General features: G+C 45.9%; 1 protein-coding gene across 2 annotated transcripts in view; it reads left to right on the top strand.

Moving 5' to 3' along the window:
* Nucleotides 1-605: 605 nt before the first annotated feature.
* Nucleotides 606-16,829, top strand: part of ITPKB (inositol-trisphosphate 3-kinase B) — a 93,661-nt gene continuing 77,437 nt past the window's right edge. For both annotated transcript variants that reach the window (XR_013231510.1, XM_077340876.1), the window contains exons 1-2: nucleotides 606-977; nucleotides 6,417-8,335. Coding sequence is in view for 1 of the 2 variants with exons in the window: in XM_077340876.1 (XP_077196991.1) it covers nucleotides 6,611-8,335 (1,725 nt within the window). In the remaining variant the exon portion in view is untranslated. The remainder of the gene's footprint in view (nucleotides 978-6,416; nucleotides 8,336-16,829) is intronic.

The raw sequence follows: 16,829 nt of genomic DNA, 5'->3' as shown, positions 1-16,829 counted from the left end.
CAGAACACATGGCAGAGGATTCCTGCCTGAAAAGGGCTTAAGATCTAAAGTTTGACACAAGGGGAAAACACGAGTCAGGTGGACCTGGGGGGATTAGCAGAGGAAGAATAATTTAATTTGCTTAGTTTCCTAGTGGAGGAGAACCAGATAATGCCAACTGCTATTTCTCCCAGCATTCTACAGGGGAATGGTCACCAACCTACACACGCTTACAGGGGAGTAAACTATTGAACCCAAGGGGACTTACTTCAGAGTAGACCTGCTTGGGCTCAATCGCCGTCCCACCCACTTTCCATAGGCCTTACTGGTGCCTCAGGATGGAGACAGCCCGGCTGCCCCAGTAGAAGCCCCACCCTGGGATCTTGTTTAAAACGGTGTTTTAAATACGTTTTTAAATAGTTGCAGTAAGTTATACATAGTAAGAGCGAGCGAGGAGTGGAAAAACGGATGGCGGTATCTTTAACCCACAAAGGTTGGAGCAGATTTTGTTCTGAGCTAGTGAACAATGGAAACTTTTTTTTAAGTGTTTCCCTCCAGCGGTCTTGCCAAGCGATAGAGAAGAGAGAGAGAGAAAAAAAGACAAGCAAAGAAACTTGTTCCGCTGAGTTCAACCCCAGACAGGCTCACAACTTCCTTCCTGCTTTCCGACCCCCTCCCTGCTCGCGCTCTCTCTCTCTTTTGCTTCCCCCTCCTGCACATTCAACAAAACGCCACGCTGAATGACAAGGGTGGCGCTGGGAAAGAGAAGCAAGGAAACAAGCGGCACATCAGTGAGCAAAAGAAAGCTCCCGCTTCAGCCAGCTGAATAATCCACTTAAACAAAAAACAAACCCGTTCCGCCAAGAGAGGGAAAGAAAGCAAACAGCTCTGGACGAAGAAAGAATGTCGGGAGTATTTGGCAGTCGGAGCACCTTGATGCCTGCGCTTCCCTCAGAGGAGATGTGAACGGCGAGGGTGCATCGGTCTCCATAGAACAGGTAAGGCCGGCCTCTGTGCCTGTGCTCGGCGTCTCGTCCCGTGCCCTGAGGGGATCGCTCTTTCCTGGGACCGTCTCAGTGTGGGCTGAGGCTGGGCTCGGTCGTGGGCGGCACAACATGTCCCGATCACGGAGCCGTGTGCCCCTTCAAGACTCAGGGTCGTCTTGTGCCACCCTACGTGATGAGCCAGAGCCCACTTCACCTGAAGCATGAAGTGTAGCTTCTACCAAAAACCCTCTGGTTGCCCCTGACAAGTGTCCCAAGGATCCCTGTTGTTTGGACTGTAACTGACTTAGCAATGCTGCCCTTCCGAAAGTTTCACAAGGTATGTTTCTCAAGTTTCACTCTGCAGTTTCAACACAACTCCTCTCTGCTCTGTTGAAGAGCAACCCTGGCGTAACAATTCAATTAGGGTTCAGATGCACATTAGTTTGCCAGGGGGCGTCTGAAAGAAGCTCCCCTTGTGGGGCAAAATCCACTGAAGGCTGGACTTGGGAGAGAGGGAAAAACAGAAATCCCAGGGTAAATAGTGGGTGGCTGCTATGTTTTGTGGCGGTATCTAAAAGCTACGGCTCCACCAGCACTTCCCCTCAGACTGGAGTTCTAGTAGAAGCAGCCGTCAGCTGTTTGCCCAGGATCGTGAGGGAAAGACATCTATCAAAGGGCTTTTAGATTGTACATAAACACAGATGGCTGCTTCCAGCCTGCTTACAAAATATCTAACACACATTGCCTCTGTCCACATCTGGAAACACTCCATGCTTCCATAAAATGAGCTCTAATCTTAATGGGCTGTGCAGGTACCACCAAGACAGCTAGCTTGCATGCTAGCACTACACAGAAACAGCAGGGAGGCTTCATAGATGGATCTGAATGCAGTACTTTGCGTGTAACAACGATCCATGCCGGAATTCTAGTAGACATTAGATATCAAGACATGTAGCTTGTCCCTGTAGAACAGTATGCAGATGCATAAAGTAATAACAATAGATGCAATTCAAAGGAAGTTTATTTACTTCTTTTATACTTCACTTTTCTCCCCAGTGGAGACCTGGAGTAGCCTACATTTTAGTCACAGCAAATATGTGAAGTGAGTTAGTTTTGAGACTGGTCCAAGGTCACTCGGCAAGATTCTGGAGTGGAGATTTGAAGCTAGGTCCCCCAAATCCCGATTGTCTGATCGCCAGAAATATACACAAAGAGAGCTAGTGTGGCATAGTGGTTAAGAATGTTGGACTAGAATCTGGGAGACCCAGATTCAAATCTCCACTCATGCCAGAGAAGTTGCTTAGGTGACCTTGGGCCAGTCATGCTCTCTCAGCCTAACCTACCTCACAGAATTGCTGTGAGGATAACATGGAGAAGATGAGAAAGAAGTAAGCCACTTAGGGGTTCCCATGGGGGAGAAATGGGTGTGTGTGTGTACAAATGAAATAAACAAAACAAAATGTACCATATTCAACATATGCAAACTCCTTATATTTTACAAGCATAATTAATTTTCTAAGATATAATAGGCAGTAACACAAGAGGCTACAAGAGATATGTACATGGATGTACAATAGGAAACACAAGGATATTCTTGGTTAAGGTCTACGCATATCTCTACAGATTCAGTTATGTGGTTACAGGAGGGTAGTCCAGTAGTGTAGTAAAACTACTGCAAAAATCCTGAACAATAGCCAGCTCACAAGATGGACTTTTAGCCTTAGAGAACTTGAAACAATACAAACTCTGCTATTTTTGCTGGAATGGGTTTGGTAGCAACCGTTTATAAAAACATTTTACATTGTAAATTGCTGTGAGGTCCACATAGTACAAAGGTGGCTAGTAAATGTTTGAATAAATAAGTAATTAAAAAAATTTCAGCATCACTATAGTACAAATTAAGCTGAGTATTCCACAGAGATAGACAAGTTAAAGCTGTTGTCCAGAAACAACAAAGGCATTGTGGCACCATAAGGGCTGACAAATTTATTGTGGCCTAAACTTTTGTAAAGAGCCTCTTGTGGCGCAGAGTGGTAATGCAGCAGACATGCAGTCTGAAAGCTCGGCCCATGAGGCTGGGAGTTCAATCCCAGCAGCCGGCTCAAGGTTGACTCAGCCTTCTATCCTTCCGAGGTCGGTAAAATGAGTTCCCAGCTTGCTGGGGGGGGGGTAAATGGTAATGACTGGGGAAGGCACTGGCAAACCACCCTGTATTGAGTCTGCCATGAAAATGCTAGAAGCTGTTTTTGAGTGCAAAATGAAGAACCTTGCCAAAATAGGAGTAACAATGCATAAAGCTTGTACATACTATTATGCAGAGAAATCACTCTCATTTCATGTTATCTACTCTTACTTTGGACAAGAGAAATTTGGGCAAAGTATATCTGATATTAGAAAAGACCTGCATGTTGTAGAAGCCAATATTGCACATATTTACTCAGAAATACATTGTACGTTGCAACTAAAGTGAGCAAAAGACTGAAATTAGAGAGCTGGCCCAGATGCTAATAGTAATCATATACACCCAACCTGGGGTTCATCACGTTGCCTAGCTATTTCAAAATTTATTGTAAACAGTGACATGTATTGGTTGGTTCATTTGTGATCCTAAGCAGATTTGCATTCTTCTAAATCCTTTGAACTCCAAGTCTCTATTAGGACACTTAGAAGGGTATAACTCACCTTAGGATGGCAGTGTGTGTCACATGAGGCCATATGAGAAGGCAGACACAAATAATAATTATTTATTTATTTATTATATTTATATACCACCCTCCCCGTGGGCTCATGTAGGTGGGCATACAGAGAAATATAATACACAGAATTATCCGCAATATAAAAAAGATTAAATTCACAGTAAGCAGGGGGTATGAATGCCAGATACAGCAGGGGTAGTGAACCTGTGGTCCTTCAGATGTTCATGGACTACAAATGCTGGCAGGAGCTCATGGGAATTGTAGTCCATGAACATCTGGAGGACCACAGGTTGACTACCCCTGAGATACATGACATAACACAAATGCATATAAGAAAGGGCTCAAACTCTTAATTTTTTTAAAGAGGTAGTAACAAGGAGAGGTTGCAGACTTGCCAAGCTACTTGTATGTGATTCATGCATATCCATATGCTGACCATTTTCCTCACCTCCAGTACAAAGAGGCATTTATTATATAGCTATGCTTTCCTTAGCCTTGCCATGCTTCTTTATGGCTATAAATCTGTTGCTGGCAGGGATGAAGAACTTTCTCATAAGACTCAGTCTCATTCAAACTGTTCTGCTATTCATGCAGTTTTGCCACATGTGCAACACTTGTATGCCAGCTCAATGGTCACCCAGGCTGCAGATCTTCTGGCAGGCATTGATACTGGATAGCAATAATTTACAGTGGCTGGGGGACCCACTGCCAGTGTGTCTTAGTGGTTGGATTAGGATCTGGGAGACCCGGGTTTGAACCCCCCATGGAAGCATGCCATTCACCTTGGGCTAGTCACACATTCTTAGTCTAAGTAACCTCAAAGGGTGTTGCAAGGCTAAAATGGAAGAGAATGATGTAAACCACTATGGGACCCCATTTGAGATACGAGATACTGGGCATGTAGAATTTTGCACAGAGAAGTCCTTCTTGCCTAGCAGTGTCATTTGGGCCTAGATTTCACTTTGCATAGATCCATTGGACTGCCAATTCTGCCAGCCTGTATTTCTACAGTCTCTCAAATCACTTAAGTCCTAAAGCTTCTATCATCCCTTCTCCCAAACCCTCACTCCTTCCTTACAGAAAAGCTTCCTTTCCACATACATTTAAAATTTGTTCAGCTCCCAAAGGCCTTTGCCCCCACCCTTTACTTTCTTCAGTTTCATGGATAAATTTCCAGACCCAGCCTTGTTCCCCATGGTATGTCATTTTCTTAAGGCCTGTTATCTGGGTTAGAAGGATTGTTTTTATACCCTACTTTTATACCCAAAGGGGTCTCAAAGCATGATAAAATCACCTTCCCTTCCTCTCCCCACAACATATAACCCGTGAGCCCGAGAGACAGGATTGCTCTGTGAGAACAGCTCTAACAGGACTATGACTAGCCCAAGGTCACATAGCTGGCTGCATGTGGAGGAGTGGGCAATCATACCCAACTCTCCAGATTAGAAGCTGCTGCTCTTAACCATTACACCAAGCTGACTAGAGGTGCCATCTCCACTCCTTGAAGGCCTACAAGTGAGTCCAGAATGAATTTCCTTGACCTCCTCCAAGCCACTTCTTAGCTGCATGAAGTTGCATGGCGTTATAATGAACCAGGCAGTTGGTCTGTCAAGGTCATTGTTTACTCTGATTGGAAGGAGATCTTCAGGGTCTCAGGCTAGAGGTCTTTCAAATCAGTTATGACCTGATCCTTTTAATTGAAAGCTTCAGGGATTGAACCTGAGATTTCCTGCATCTAAAACAGATGTGATTTAGATATATGTGCTGCACTTATTCTCCCAGTGGAGACTCAGTGCAGCTTATGTCATTTATTTATTTATTTATTAAATGTTTATACCAACCTCCATTTTATCCCTGTAACAATAACAATGCGGAGATGTTGTGACAGAGAATGACACAGTCCCTACTCTCTCTAACCACTATATTTGATGGTTCTGCCACTGACTTTACAGGCATATGAAAGGCTCTGTGTATGTGGGCTGATTGCCATTATTGAGAGGTTCACTGGACTTCCTTGTAGCCCTTCTTATTCCTCTCTATTTTAAACAAGACAGAACATTAAAAACAAGCTTACGCTGTGGTTCCCTGCTAGCATTTCTGCAATCTGTAATAGGTTTCTTTTCAGCCAGCATGTCTTGAAAGGTGGAAGGGCTTGGACTTAAGAAAATAAATCCTATTATTTCAATCAGCTAGTGACCACAATTACTTATACAGAGAATAACTCTACAGTTTAAGGTGTTTGCCATGTTCTCAGCCCGCGCCCTGACAGTTAAAACAAAGGCTAGAGTATCTTGAGCTGAGATGACTCGTAGCCTGATTTTCCCAGCCTCAGTTAAACAAATGTTTACCATTTTTAAAAAACGCGCTTCACTTTATAGCGAAGCTCCCTAATGGGGTAATGATGGCTGGGTTGTTTGCACTCGATTGTTTCTAAAGGAGGCTAGATAAGAACTCAGGGGGGTCCCTACCTCAGCCGACCGGGATGGGACGAGACCTAAAGCTTCGCTTACTGCTGTGGCATTTAAAACTCCACAAGCCGGAGTCGAGGCAAGGGCTCCAAGTGCGGGTGCCTGGCGGCGAAGCGACGACGCTTCCCCGACCGGCCTCCACTCCGCCTCCCCGCCGGCCCTGGAGCGCGAGCTTTGCCGCCATTGGCCGAGCTCCGGGACCCGGCAGCGAATGAGCACGCGGGCTGGAGCCATCTGGCTTTTCCCGCGCTCATTGTCCTCTGTCTCCTTCTGCTCTCTCCCCACAGTTGTTTATGGAGCTGCGGGCCGGGGCCAGCTTATCGTCCCTGCGCGCCTGGTGCTCCCCGGGCGATGCTGCCACCGCTGTCGCTGCTGGCCCGGAGAGGACGTGGGCTGCTCGGCAGAGGCTGACCGCGGAGAAGGAGGACGCGGCGGAGGAGGAGGACGCGGCGCCTGTCCCCCGGCGGCCGGACCCCTTACTATGGCCGTGTCCTGCTACGCGCTCAACAGCTTAGTGATCATGAAGAGTGGCGAGGAAGACGAGGAGAAGCGCGGCGGAGGCAGGAGCCAGACGCCTCCCCTGCGGCGCAGACAGGTGCTGCCTGCCTTGGTCCGCGGGAGCGAGAGGCACAGCAGCTACTGCCCGCTGCCCAGGCGCAGCGTCGGCTCCAGCAGCAGTAGCAGCAGCAGCCCGAGCAGCAGTAGCAGCGCCGCCGCCGCCGGGTCGGCTTTCCTTTTCCCTTCGGCGGAGCAGGCGGAGGCGGCCGAAGACAGGGCGGGCGCTCGCGGCTCTCCTCGACGGCTGATCAGCCCCAGCTGGGCGAACCGCTTAGGGCCAGGGCTGCCAACCAGCCCGCCAAGCCGGTCCCCCTCCCCGGGCTCGGCACGGATCCTCCAGCGGGAGCTGCAGAATGTGCAGGTGACCCAGAAAGTGGGGCTCTTCGAGGCGCACATCCAGGCGCAGAGCTCCGGGGCCGCCGCGCTCCTCCTTAAAAGCCCCCGTCCCGACAGGAGGAGGTCGCCTTCGCCCAGCCCCGCCTGGCCAGCCCAGCGAGCTGTCAGCATCCCAGCCAGGAGGGAGGAGGCAGCGGCAGAGAAGAGGAAAGGTCCAGAGAGCCCCATGTGCCCGTTGGAACAGGAGAGGGACCAGGGTGCCCAGAACAAGCCAGAGAAGAGCAGCTGCGCTTCTGGTGCACCTGGCACAATGGAGATGGAAAACGGGCTCTCCAGTGCACGGCGGCCAGAGGAAACGGAGATGGGCAGCAGGTTCTCTGGAGGGCAGGAGTCAAAAGAGGCAGAGAAGGGGAGCAGATTGTCCCAGGCACCAGGTTCAGATGAGGCAGAAGAGGATGTATTTTCAAAGAGGCAAAGTCAGGATGAGATGGAGAGCGCAAAGGGAATATCCAAGGCTCAGAATTTGGCAAAGCCAAGAAGGATGGGGTCTAGTGGGAGGCAGGACTTGGAGGAGAACAAGAGCCAGTCCCCTGTGGGGCAGAACTCCAAAGTGCTGGATGGGGCAAGTGGGTGCCAAGGAGCTCAGGTGTCAATAGGCTTCAGCAGCGGGAGGCAGCCCAGAGAAGATGATGGGAGGCATTCAGAGGGGATGGATGGGACAAACAGATTCTCCATGGATCCCAGCTTCTTGGAAGCCCAGAAGGGGAGGAGCAGCTTTGACAGAGGGCAGGGCTCGGAGGTTAAGGAGCTGCCCCTTGGAGAGCTGCTTCCGGAGGCAGGCATCCCACATTGTTCTGCTAAGACTGATGAGAAGGAGGGCAAATGCAGCAGCAGCTGCCTGTTGGTTTTGGCAGACTCCCTAAAGAAGCCACTGGCTCTCTCTGAGCCACTTTCCGAACTTATGGCAGAAGTCAGTGGAGATGGCCTCCAAGGGAAGCAACCTGGAGAGCAGCTGCCACCATTGACAGAAGCAGAAGGGCAACCTGAGAAACCTCTGGGAGAAGGGGAGGGCTGCCATAGAGGAGGCAGCAGCATCCCTGCAGTCATTGTAACTGACCTAGGCACTGAGGAGGGTGAAGCAGGAGAGAGCAACCCCCAAAATATGCCCATCAGAAAACTATCTTCTTCCTCTGCTTCTTCCACTGGCTTTTCCTCATCCTGGGAAGAGTCGGAGGAGGACATTTCCAGTGATCCAGAGCGATCCTTGGATCAGAGTCCAGCCTTTCTACAGACCCTGGATAAGCCAAGAGTGGTAAGTTTTGAACAAAGTAGCTTTTAGACAATAACAGGTTTCTGAATGAGTTGCTGAAATTTCCCTTCCCACATTATACACACATTTAAGTTGGAAATTCTCTTAACAGGAAACATTTTGGGTTTAATACTGATTCTGTGTTACTGCTTAGCACAAGATTTTTCATACTACATTAACTTCTCTTGTATTTTAGCTTGTTCAACTAAGGTTTGTCTGGTTAACAGGGAAAGGTTGAACCTTTGTTAATGGTGTTATTGTGGATGAGTTTGTGCTGTCATGTTGGACATTCACACAAAACTGGGTGAGGAGGATCTGAAGCCTATTAGGAGGGAATGTGGAATGGTGGCCGAGAACACTTCATCTCCTTTCCCATTTTATTTTCACTGTGAGTCTGTGATAGAGGTTGAGAACATCAAGTCATCCAATGAGAATTTGAACCTGGTTTGTAGTCCAGTGTTAGCTGCCACATCACTCTCGCACACAACCTTGGCAGATTGAGTTCAATGAAGGATATGTAATTCATTGATTTGAATTGTTTCCATTTAGGAATTAAAATGTTTTATGAATGAGCATGCCCACTAACTTGTCAGTTGCAAACCAATTGTTATAGCAACCAGAGCTGTTACACAATCTGCACTTTAAATCCAGAAGCTCTGGACATGCAGCCATGTGCTTAGGAAACCCTGAATTTTCCCACCCAAACAGCAGTCATTCATGCTTTGCAGCAGTTTTCTCAAAAATATTGGAGCAAAGCATGTATGAAAGCATTGCCAGGAGATATACAAATGCATAGTGCAGTGAAGAAGTCCACTTCCCAGCACCTCTAAACCCAGGGCAAATGAGTGTGTGGAAGTTGCCTCAGTTTGAAGAGCTTCTTAAGCATGTTTGTTAAAGTTAATTCAAACCAGTTTTATAGCGTTTTATAAATAAACTGTCATAAATTAAATGTATTTTAATTGCTTTTTTAATGATTGCTTTTCAACTGTGTTGTTTGGGCAGTTCCATATGAATCCTGCCACATAATGACTGCAGCTGTTGTCTGCCATTGCAAACATGGGAAAGAGGAAAAAAATTCATTGTTTGCATCCTCTGTAATGGTTTCTAAATTCCTGTGGTCCAAACAGGTGTTCAGCTGTGCTCACAGCTTAGTCCCACATGGATTTCCCCCACAAGATGATGGTAAAAATCTTTTTATGGTAGGAGGAATTCCTGGGGACTAGTTAAGGCAAGGAATGCTTCAGCTGTTACATTCATCATGGATAATTGGGGAAAACGTATTCTAATTTGTCTTTCATCTTAAAGGAAACCAAAACAATCCCACACTGACTCTGCCACTCTGATCTGCTTCATTTCCTCTTCAACTGTTATTAATCAGGAATATTTTGTGCTTTTCTTCTCAAATAAAAGCCAGAGTTATTGACTGTGGCTTGACTTCTGTCTTACTGATAATATGATTTTAAGAGTAGTTTCATCCCAAGTTTAAAACAAGTATCTGCCAAGGAAAAATTAAAGCTTTTAACTCACATTTTTGATCAGATTTAATCTCCATTCTCATATATGTCCTCTAGTCTGCATTCCATGTGATGGACCAATAACTTTTTAGCTAACATCCTTCAGGCAACAGTTGTCCAAGATGAGTGGTTCCCAAGTCACAAATGACTGCTTCTACAGGTAAAGTGGATCCAGTTCCGTTTCAAGGTTTTGGTTTAAAACTTTAAGGCCCTTTGCGGCTTGGGACCAACAGATCTGAGGGAATGCCTATTGCCTATGCCCCCTGCAGGGCTTTATGCTTTGCAGGTGGTAACTTGCCAGTGATTCCTGTCACTAGGGAAGTTCGTTTGGTCTTGACCAGGGCCAGGGTCTTTTCAGTCCTGGCCCTGACCTGTTGGAATGAGCTCCCGGAAGAGCTGAGGGACCTGCGGGAGCAGATGAGGATAGAGGAGAACTAGAGACCAAAAGAGTCTCCACCAGCTGGCCATCGCTGTGTGTGGTGAACTGGCACTCGGAGGCCTCTTGGCACCTGGACAACAGCTAGTGATCATGAGATTTTGGAGCTGCTGCCTCCATAGGTTTTTTTTAATTGTATGTTTTTATTGGGGTTTTATCGATAACCCGCTATGAGAGCTTGCTGGAAGTGGCGGGCGATTTAAATTGAGTAAATAAATAAGTTCCAGAGTTATTGCTGTGTGCGTGTGTGTGTGCATAACATAAAACAGAGACATGGAAACTCAAAGTCTCTTTGGCTGTTTTAAAATAACATATTGACCATGAAACAACCCCCGGTCCGGGGACCAGTACCGGTCTGTGGATCAGTCGATACCAGGCCGCAGCTCCTCCTTGTCCTCCCCGGCTGCTGCCTCGGGGGCTACTCTGCCGCCAACTCACCTTTGGTGTTTTCCAGCAGTCATCATGGCTGGGGCTCCCCCTCGGCGTGGCACTGTGCAGCTGCTGCTGGCAGCGCCCTCCCAGCGGGCAGCAGGAAAGCAAGTGGAGCAGGGGCTTAGGTGGCGGCAGCAACGTCCCTTGACAAAAGACTATCTCCCCCCCCCCCCCAGGCCTCAGTAAAATTGTCAAGTGTTGACCGGTCCCCAGTGATAAAAATGTTGGGGACCGCTGCTGTAAAGAATGATCAGTCTCCAATCATTCTGAACAGATACCAGTTTTCTAATTAGAGAGGCAAAAGTTTATCCCAGGTCTTACTGAAAACAATGTATCTCAACCAATGCCCTTCAATGCTGTCTTTTAAACCCACTCTAGTTACTCTTGAACATATTAAATAAACCAAACCCACAGTTATGCAGAAAACATTAGCGTATGTAGATGACTCAGGTGGGTAGCCATTTTGGTATGAAGCAACAGAAGAGAGTTTGAGTCCAGTGGCATCTATAAGACCATCCAAGTTTAATTCTGGGTATCAACTTTCATGTGCATGACCATTTCTTCAGATGCACATTTCTTCGGGCACATACAAGGTTATACCCAGAATTAAACTTCTTTAGTCTTAAAGGTGCCACTGGATTCAAACTTAGTTCTATGTGAATAAAATTAAATTTAAAAGCATATGTTGTACCTTTAGAAATGCTATTTCTAAAATTCTTACCAAGTCTTTTCAGAAAAGAAAATAGTCTTATTGCAACTGAGGTGAGAGAGTCAGGATTTTTAGGGTCGCTGTGTTATAGTCACAACTGCATGAGCCTCACATTACTTTCTTAAACCATCCTAATTTCCTAAGGCATGATATTAGACATCTCTGTGCATTCCGAAGAATAATTGTTTCAAACTTCGTTCCATGTGGGATTTATTCTCTATGTTAAGCCACTGATTTATCAATTAACCTTCTCATGGCGGAAGCTTTAGGTTTGCTGGAACAGTGAAGAAATACATGTCTGCAGATTTACTCATGAATCTAAAAGCAAACTCTCATGCCTACCAAACGTCATAAACAATGATTTAAAGTTAAACTGTGCCACAGTGTCTTGCAGGCCTACTGCATTCAGGTTATTTTTTGTTCCACTGAGGAACTGCTCTAACTGTCAGGAACTTCTTCCGGATGTTTAGCTGAAAATTCTTTTGAATTAATTTCAACCCATTGGTTCTGGTCCATCCCTCCGGGGCAACAGAAAACCACTCTGCTCCATCTTCTATATCAGTGGTCTTCAACCTTTTTATCACTGGGGACTGGTCAACGCTTGACAATTTTACTGAGGCCCGAGAGGGTAGACTTTTGCCGAGGGACGTCACTGCTCCCGTCTGAGCCCCTGCTCCACTTGCTTTCTGACCGGTGCCCCTGACATCCCACCACCCTCTGGGGGGCGCTGCCAGCAGCAGCTGCGCAGTGCCACGCAGTGCCACGCAGAGGGGGAGCCCCAGCCTTGGTGGCCGCTGGAGAACACCAAAGGTGAGCTGGCAGCAGAGTGGCAGGGCAGCCCCCAAGGCAGCAGCCAGGGAGGAGGAGCTGCGGCCCGGTACTGACTGATCCACGGACTGGTACCGGTCCCCGGACCGGGGGTTGGGGACCACTGTTCTATATGACAGCCTTTCAAGTATTTCAAGATAGCTACCATGTCACCTCTAAGTCATCTTCTCTCCAGGCTAAACAGACCAAGGTCCCTCAACCTTTCCTCATACGACTTGGCCTCCAAACCCCTCACCATATTCGTAGCCTCCTCTGGGCACAATCCAGTTCTCTACATCTTTCTTCAGCCCTGCAGGGCCTGTAAAATGAAGCTCTTCTGCCAGGTCTTTGGTTGAGGCTAGGACTAGGAAAATCTCAGGGCCCCTCCCCAGGTCAACCTTAATGTCTGGTTCATTCCCTTTATCCCTGAGGCATTACTAGATTGGAATCATGTGTGTGTATGGAGGAGTCCTTTTATCGCCACTTGTTGTGTTTTATGCTGTATCGTATCAGGTTTTAATGGTGGGTTTTGTTGGAGGCTTTATTATGTATATTGTGACCTGCAATGAGCCATTTGGGAGTGGCAGGATATGAATCCCAAAATAAATAACAAATACACAAAAACAAAATAAATAAAAAATAGTGCACCTATTATGTATTCTTACTGATCCAGTGAGCTAGAATTTAAGGCTTGCACAGAACAAGCAGAAAGAAATGCTTTTGCACACGTAACCTAACTAACTAAATAATGGAATTTATTTACACAAGTTGTAGTGATGCCCGTTGCTTAAATAACTTTGTAAAAATAACTTTAAAAAAGAATGAGAGAGATGTACCAAAACCTATCAATGGCTGATTGCTATAATGGTTAAGAATGGAAACTCTGTGTTCAGAGGAAGTAGACCTCCATTTATTAGATGTTCTGGGACAAACTAAGGACATTCATTACCTCCATGCTAAACTTCCAGAATCTTCTTGCTGTCCTATGCTGGAGTAAGAATGCTGGACTAGATGGACCTGTACAGTGTAGTTCTAAGCACAGTCACTTGCACCCTTCGGCATCTGTTCAATTTAGTGAGTTTAGAAGGGTTTGACTTAGTTTAGGGTTGCAGTCATAGTCTGACTGAGCAAGGCACTTCCTCCATTGTTATCCCACACAGCATGGAATCTGCAGAATGTAGTGTCCTCCTGAGAATCCCAGCTCTTATTTTTATCAACAAGAGTTTATTTTTTCAGATGGCTGTTGCTTTTGGTAATGGTTGGCATGGTCTGTTTAAGGCACGTGAGAAAAAGTCACAATTAATCTATCTAATCTCCCTTTACAGATTTTTAATCCTGTGGCCATCATTGCATCCTCTGGTAACAAATTCCACATTTTAGTATTTCCTTTTGTCTGGCCTGAACCTACTGCCCATCAGTTTAATTGGGTACCCATGAGTTCTAGTATTTTGGGAGAGGGAGAAAAATTTCTTTGTCCACTCTCTCCACCCCATGTATAATTTTATAAACCCGTCATGTTTCCCTTTAGTCCCCTCTTTTCTAAATTGAAAAGTCTGAGATTCTTCAGACTTTCCTCAGAGGGAATAATCCTGGTTACCCTCCTCAGTACCTTTCCCACCTCTATGTCCTTTTTGAGATATGGTGACCAGAACTGTACACAGTATTTCAAATGAGGATGCACGTTAGATCTATACAGGGGCATTACAATATCGGTTGTTTTATTCTCAATCCCGTTCTAATTAATCACTAATACAGTTTGCCTTTTTCACCTCTGCAGCACACTGGATTGACACGTTCACTGAGGTATACAGCAGTTGCTCTTTTGCCAGTCATTGGGTGACTTGATATAGATTTTCTCCTTGACAAGGATGTTGGTCGAAGTTCATAGAGTGCTTGATTTTTGGAGGATACTGCTGTCTTTGCTTAAATTTTTGCATTGTAGAGGTCTGCTGTTCTCCAGTTACAGGATATGTGCAACTACTGCCAAAATTAGCTTGTAGCCCTAATCAGCAGATGTTGGCCTTTTTTTTTTTTTAAGTTGGCTAATTCCTTACCATGACCAACATGCAAAATAACTGTTGCAACAAGTAGATGTTCCATGACACCAATTATTAGCCATCTTGTTGTGTCAGTTGTCCATGTGGTATCACAACTGCTGGGGAAAGTGTGACTGTTCAGAATTCAAAGCAGATCTTGTTGAAAGTATAGGATATTATTTGTTTGTATTATTTCAGCTTCTCCTGTGCTAAGTACAGCTATTTAAGAGTACTGTAATACACAAGATCAGTGTAGTTCATACCCATTTATGCCTCTCAGCAAGCAAGGGCAAGGCATCCTAAAATCGCTGCTTGCTTTTGAGCAACAGTCACCATTAACACAAGCAAAACAGCAGGAGTGGTTGGGAAGTGTGTGAGTGTGTGTGTTCACTGTTGAGAGGAAAAGTATGTTCTTTCTTTTGATTGGCAGCAACTGTAAAATAATTCTGAAGTGAGCTTTGTTTATAAATGGTATTTTCTAGCCAAACACTTGTCAGACCCTTTGCCTCTGTTTCTACTTGCAAAGCACTGAAGCATTCTAATTAATTTCCCATTTAGAAAAGCCCTTAGTGGGATACACATTCATTCCTTTTGTTGGTATAGTGCTGTATTGGCACTGAGAAACAAGGGAAACACATTGCTTTGTGGAGGCTAAGTCTTGTGGAAGGCTGACTACGTAGTAATTGGGACTAAACATATCACAAATTGCATGTTAGGATTGCAGCTAGGAGTGATACTTTTTTCAGGCCCATTGCTTGTATTTATTTCCTTACAGTTTTATTATCCATGTTTCTCATTAGAGTGAAGATGAATTACAGTGTAATAGAGAATGATGTGATAAAGAAGTCAAAAGGCTTAGAAGGGTTTAACTCAGCTAAGAATTACACTGTTGGACTAAACTAGATGGTCTTGACCCACTTCAGCAGCAGGCAAAAACAGTTTGTGCCTGTGGTAAATTAACAAGTGCAGTCATGTTTTTATCGTCTCCTTACTCCCCATCTCCTCTGTGGGATCCCATAATTATTATGGGTGTTAACTGTCTTAGTATCATAGAATCATAGAGTTGGAAGGGGTCATGCAGGTCATCTAGTCCAACCCCCTGCTCAATGCAGGATCAGCTTAAAGCATCCAGGATAAGTCTCGGTCCAGCCACTCCTTGAAGACTGCCTGTGAGGAAGAGCTCACTACCTCCTTAGGCAATCGTTTCCACTGCTAACCTAGTCTGACTGTGAATTTTCTTTCATGATATCTAGCCAGTAGTGTTCTCTGTAGTTTAAACCCATTACTGTGGGCCCTGTCCTCTGCTGCCAACAGGAACCATTCCCTACCTTCCTTCAAGTGACCACTTTTCAGATCAATCATGTCCCATCTCTCGAGGCTGAACATTCCTAAGTCCTTCAGTCTTTCCTTGTAGGGCTTTGTTCCCAGGCCCCAGATCATCTTCATAACTTTCCTCTGCACCCTTTCACTTTTGTTCATGTCCCTTTTGAAGTGAGACCTCCAGAACTACACACAGTATTCCAGGTGCAGTCTGACCAATGTGGTATACAGTGGGACTATGACATCTTGCGATTCTGATGTGATGTTTCTGTTGATACAGCCAAAGACTAAGGTGAAAAGATTTTTAAAAAGGTAAAGTGGGATACCATCCCGAAAGGGGGCCAGCCTGGCCTGAAGGTCACGTGGACGGAGGTGGTGGCCCAGGCCAAGCTGTGCTCTCTCCCTCCCTCCGACTGGGCTCACCGTCGCCACTTGCAAGGATCCATCTGGTGCATCTGCCTCCCGAGCACACAGGTCTCATCCTGTCATGCTCACAGGAAAAGCAGGACTTTGTACCAAACTTCCCCCCCGGCAAGAGCCCTTTCCCCTCGGCTCCTTCCCCCACCGTGGGTGCACATCCTGGCCAAGTTTCCAGGCGCAGGCAGCTAGCTGCAGCTAGCGGGACATTTGGACCCTGGTGGGACTCGGGAGTGTCCCCCAGAAGTCGTGACAGATGGTCAGCTTACCCAAGACTGTATTTGCCTTTTTTACCGCTACATCACACTGTCTGCTCACATTTAGCTTACAGTCTGCAAGTACCCCAAGATCTTAGGTGCACACACTACTACTCAGCAGTGTACCCCCTATCCATTATACATGCTTAGTTAAAGCATTTTGCAAAACTAAAGGAATTCATCTTTATTATTATTATGGATGATCTCTATGTCTTCCTGATTTACATTTGAATCTTATGTTACTATATTTTGGCTTGAGCTTACTGAATTTCATGTCTCATGACCCTTTTCATATCAAACATATATACCTAGTGAGGACCCATAATATTGCATCTGAATAAGTGGGCTCTGGTCTACAAAAGTGTATGCTGGAATAAAACACTGTTATCCTTGGATTGCCTGGCAGCCAGGCAAGAGATGTTTGGAGGTGGTTTGCTTTTGCCTGCCTCCATGTCATGACCCTCATGTTCTTTTGAGTTCTCGCATTCAAATACTAGCCTGGACCATCCCTGTTTTTCTTCTAAGATCTGATGAGATCAGGCTTGCCTTGGGGTTATGTATGCAGGTCA

The sequence above is a fragment of the Paroedura picta genome, chromosome 1, assembly GCF_049243985.1.
Source record: "Paroedura picta isolate Pp20150507F chromosome 1, Ppicta_v3.0, whole genome shotgun sequence".
NCBI classification, from domain to species: domain Eukaryota; kingdom Metazoa; phylum Chordata; class Lepidosauria; order Squamata; family Gekkonidae; genus Paroedura; species Paroedura picta.
The sequence above is the reverse complement of the archived record's forward strand: the minus strand, read 5'-3'. Positions and strand labels throughout refer to the sequence as shown.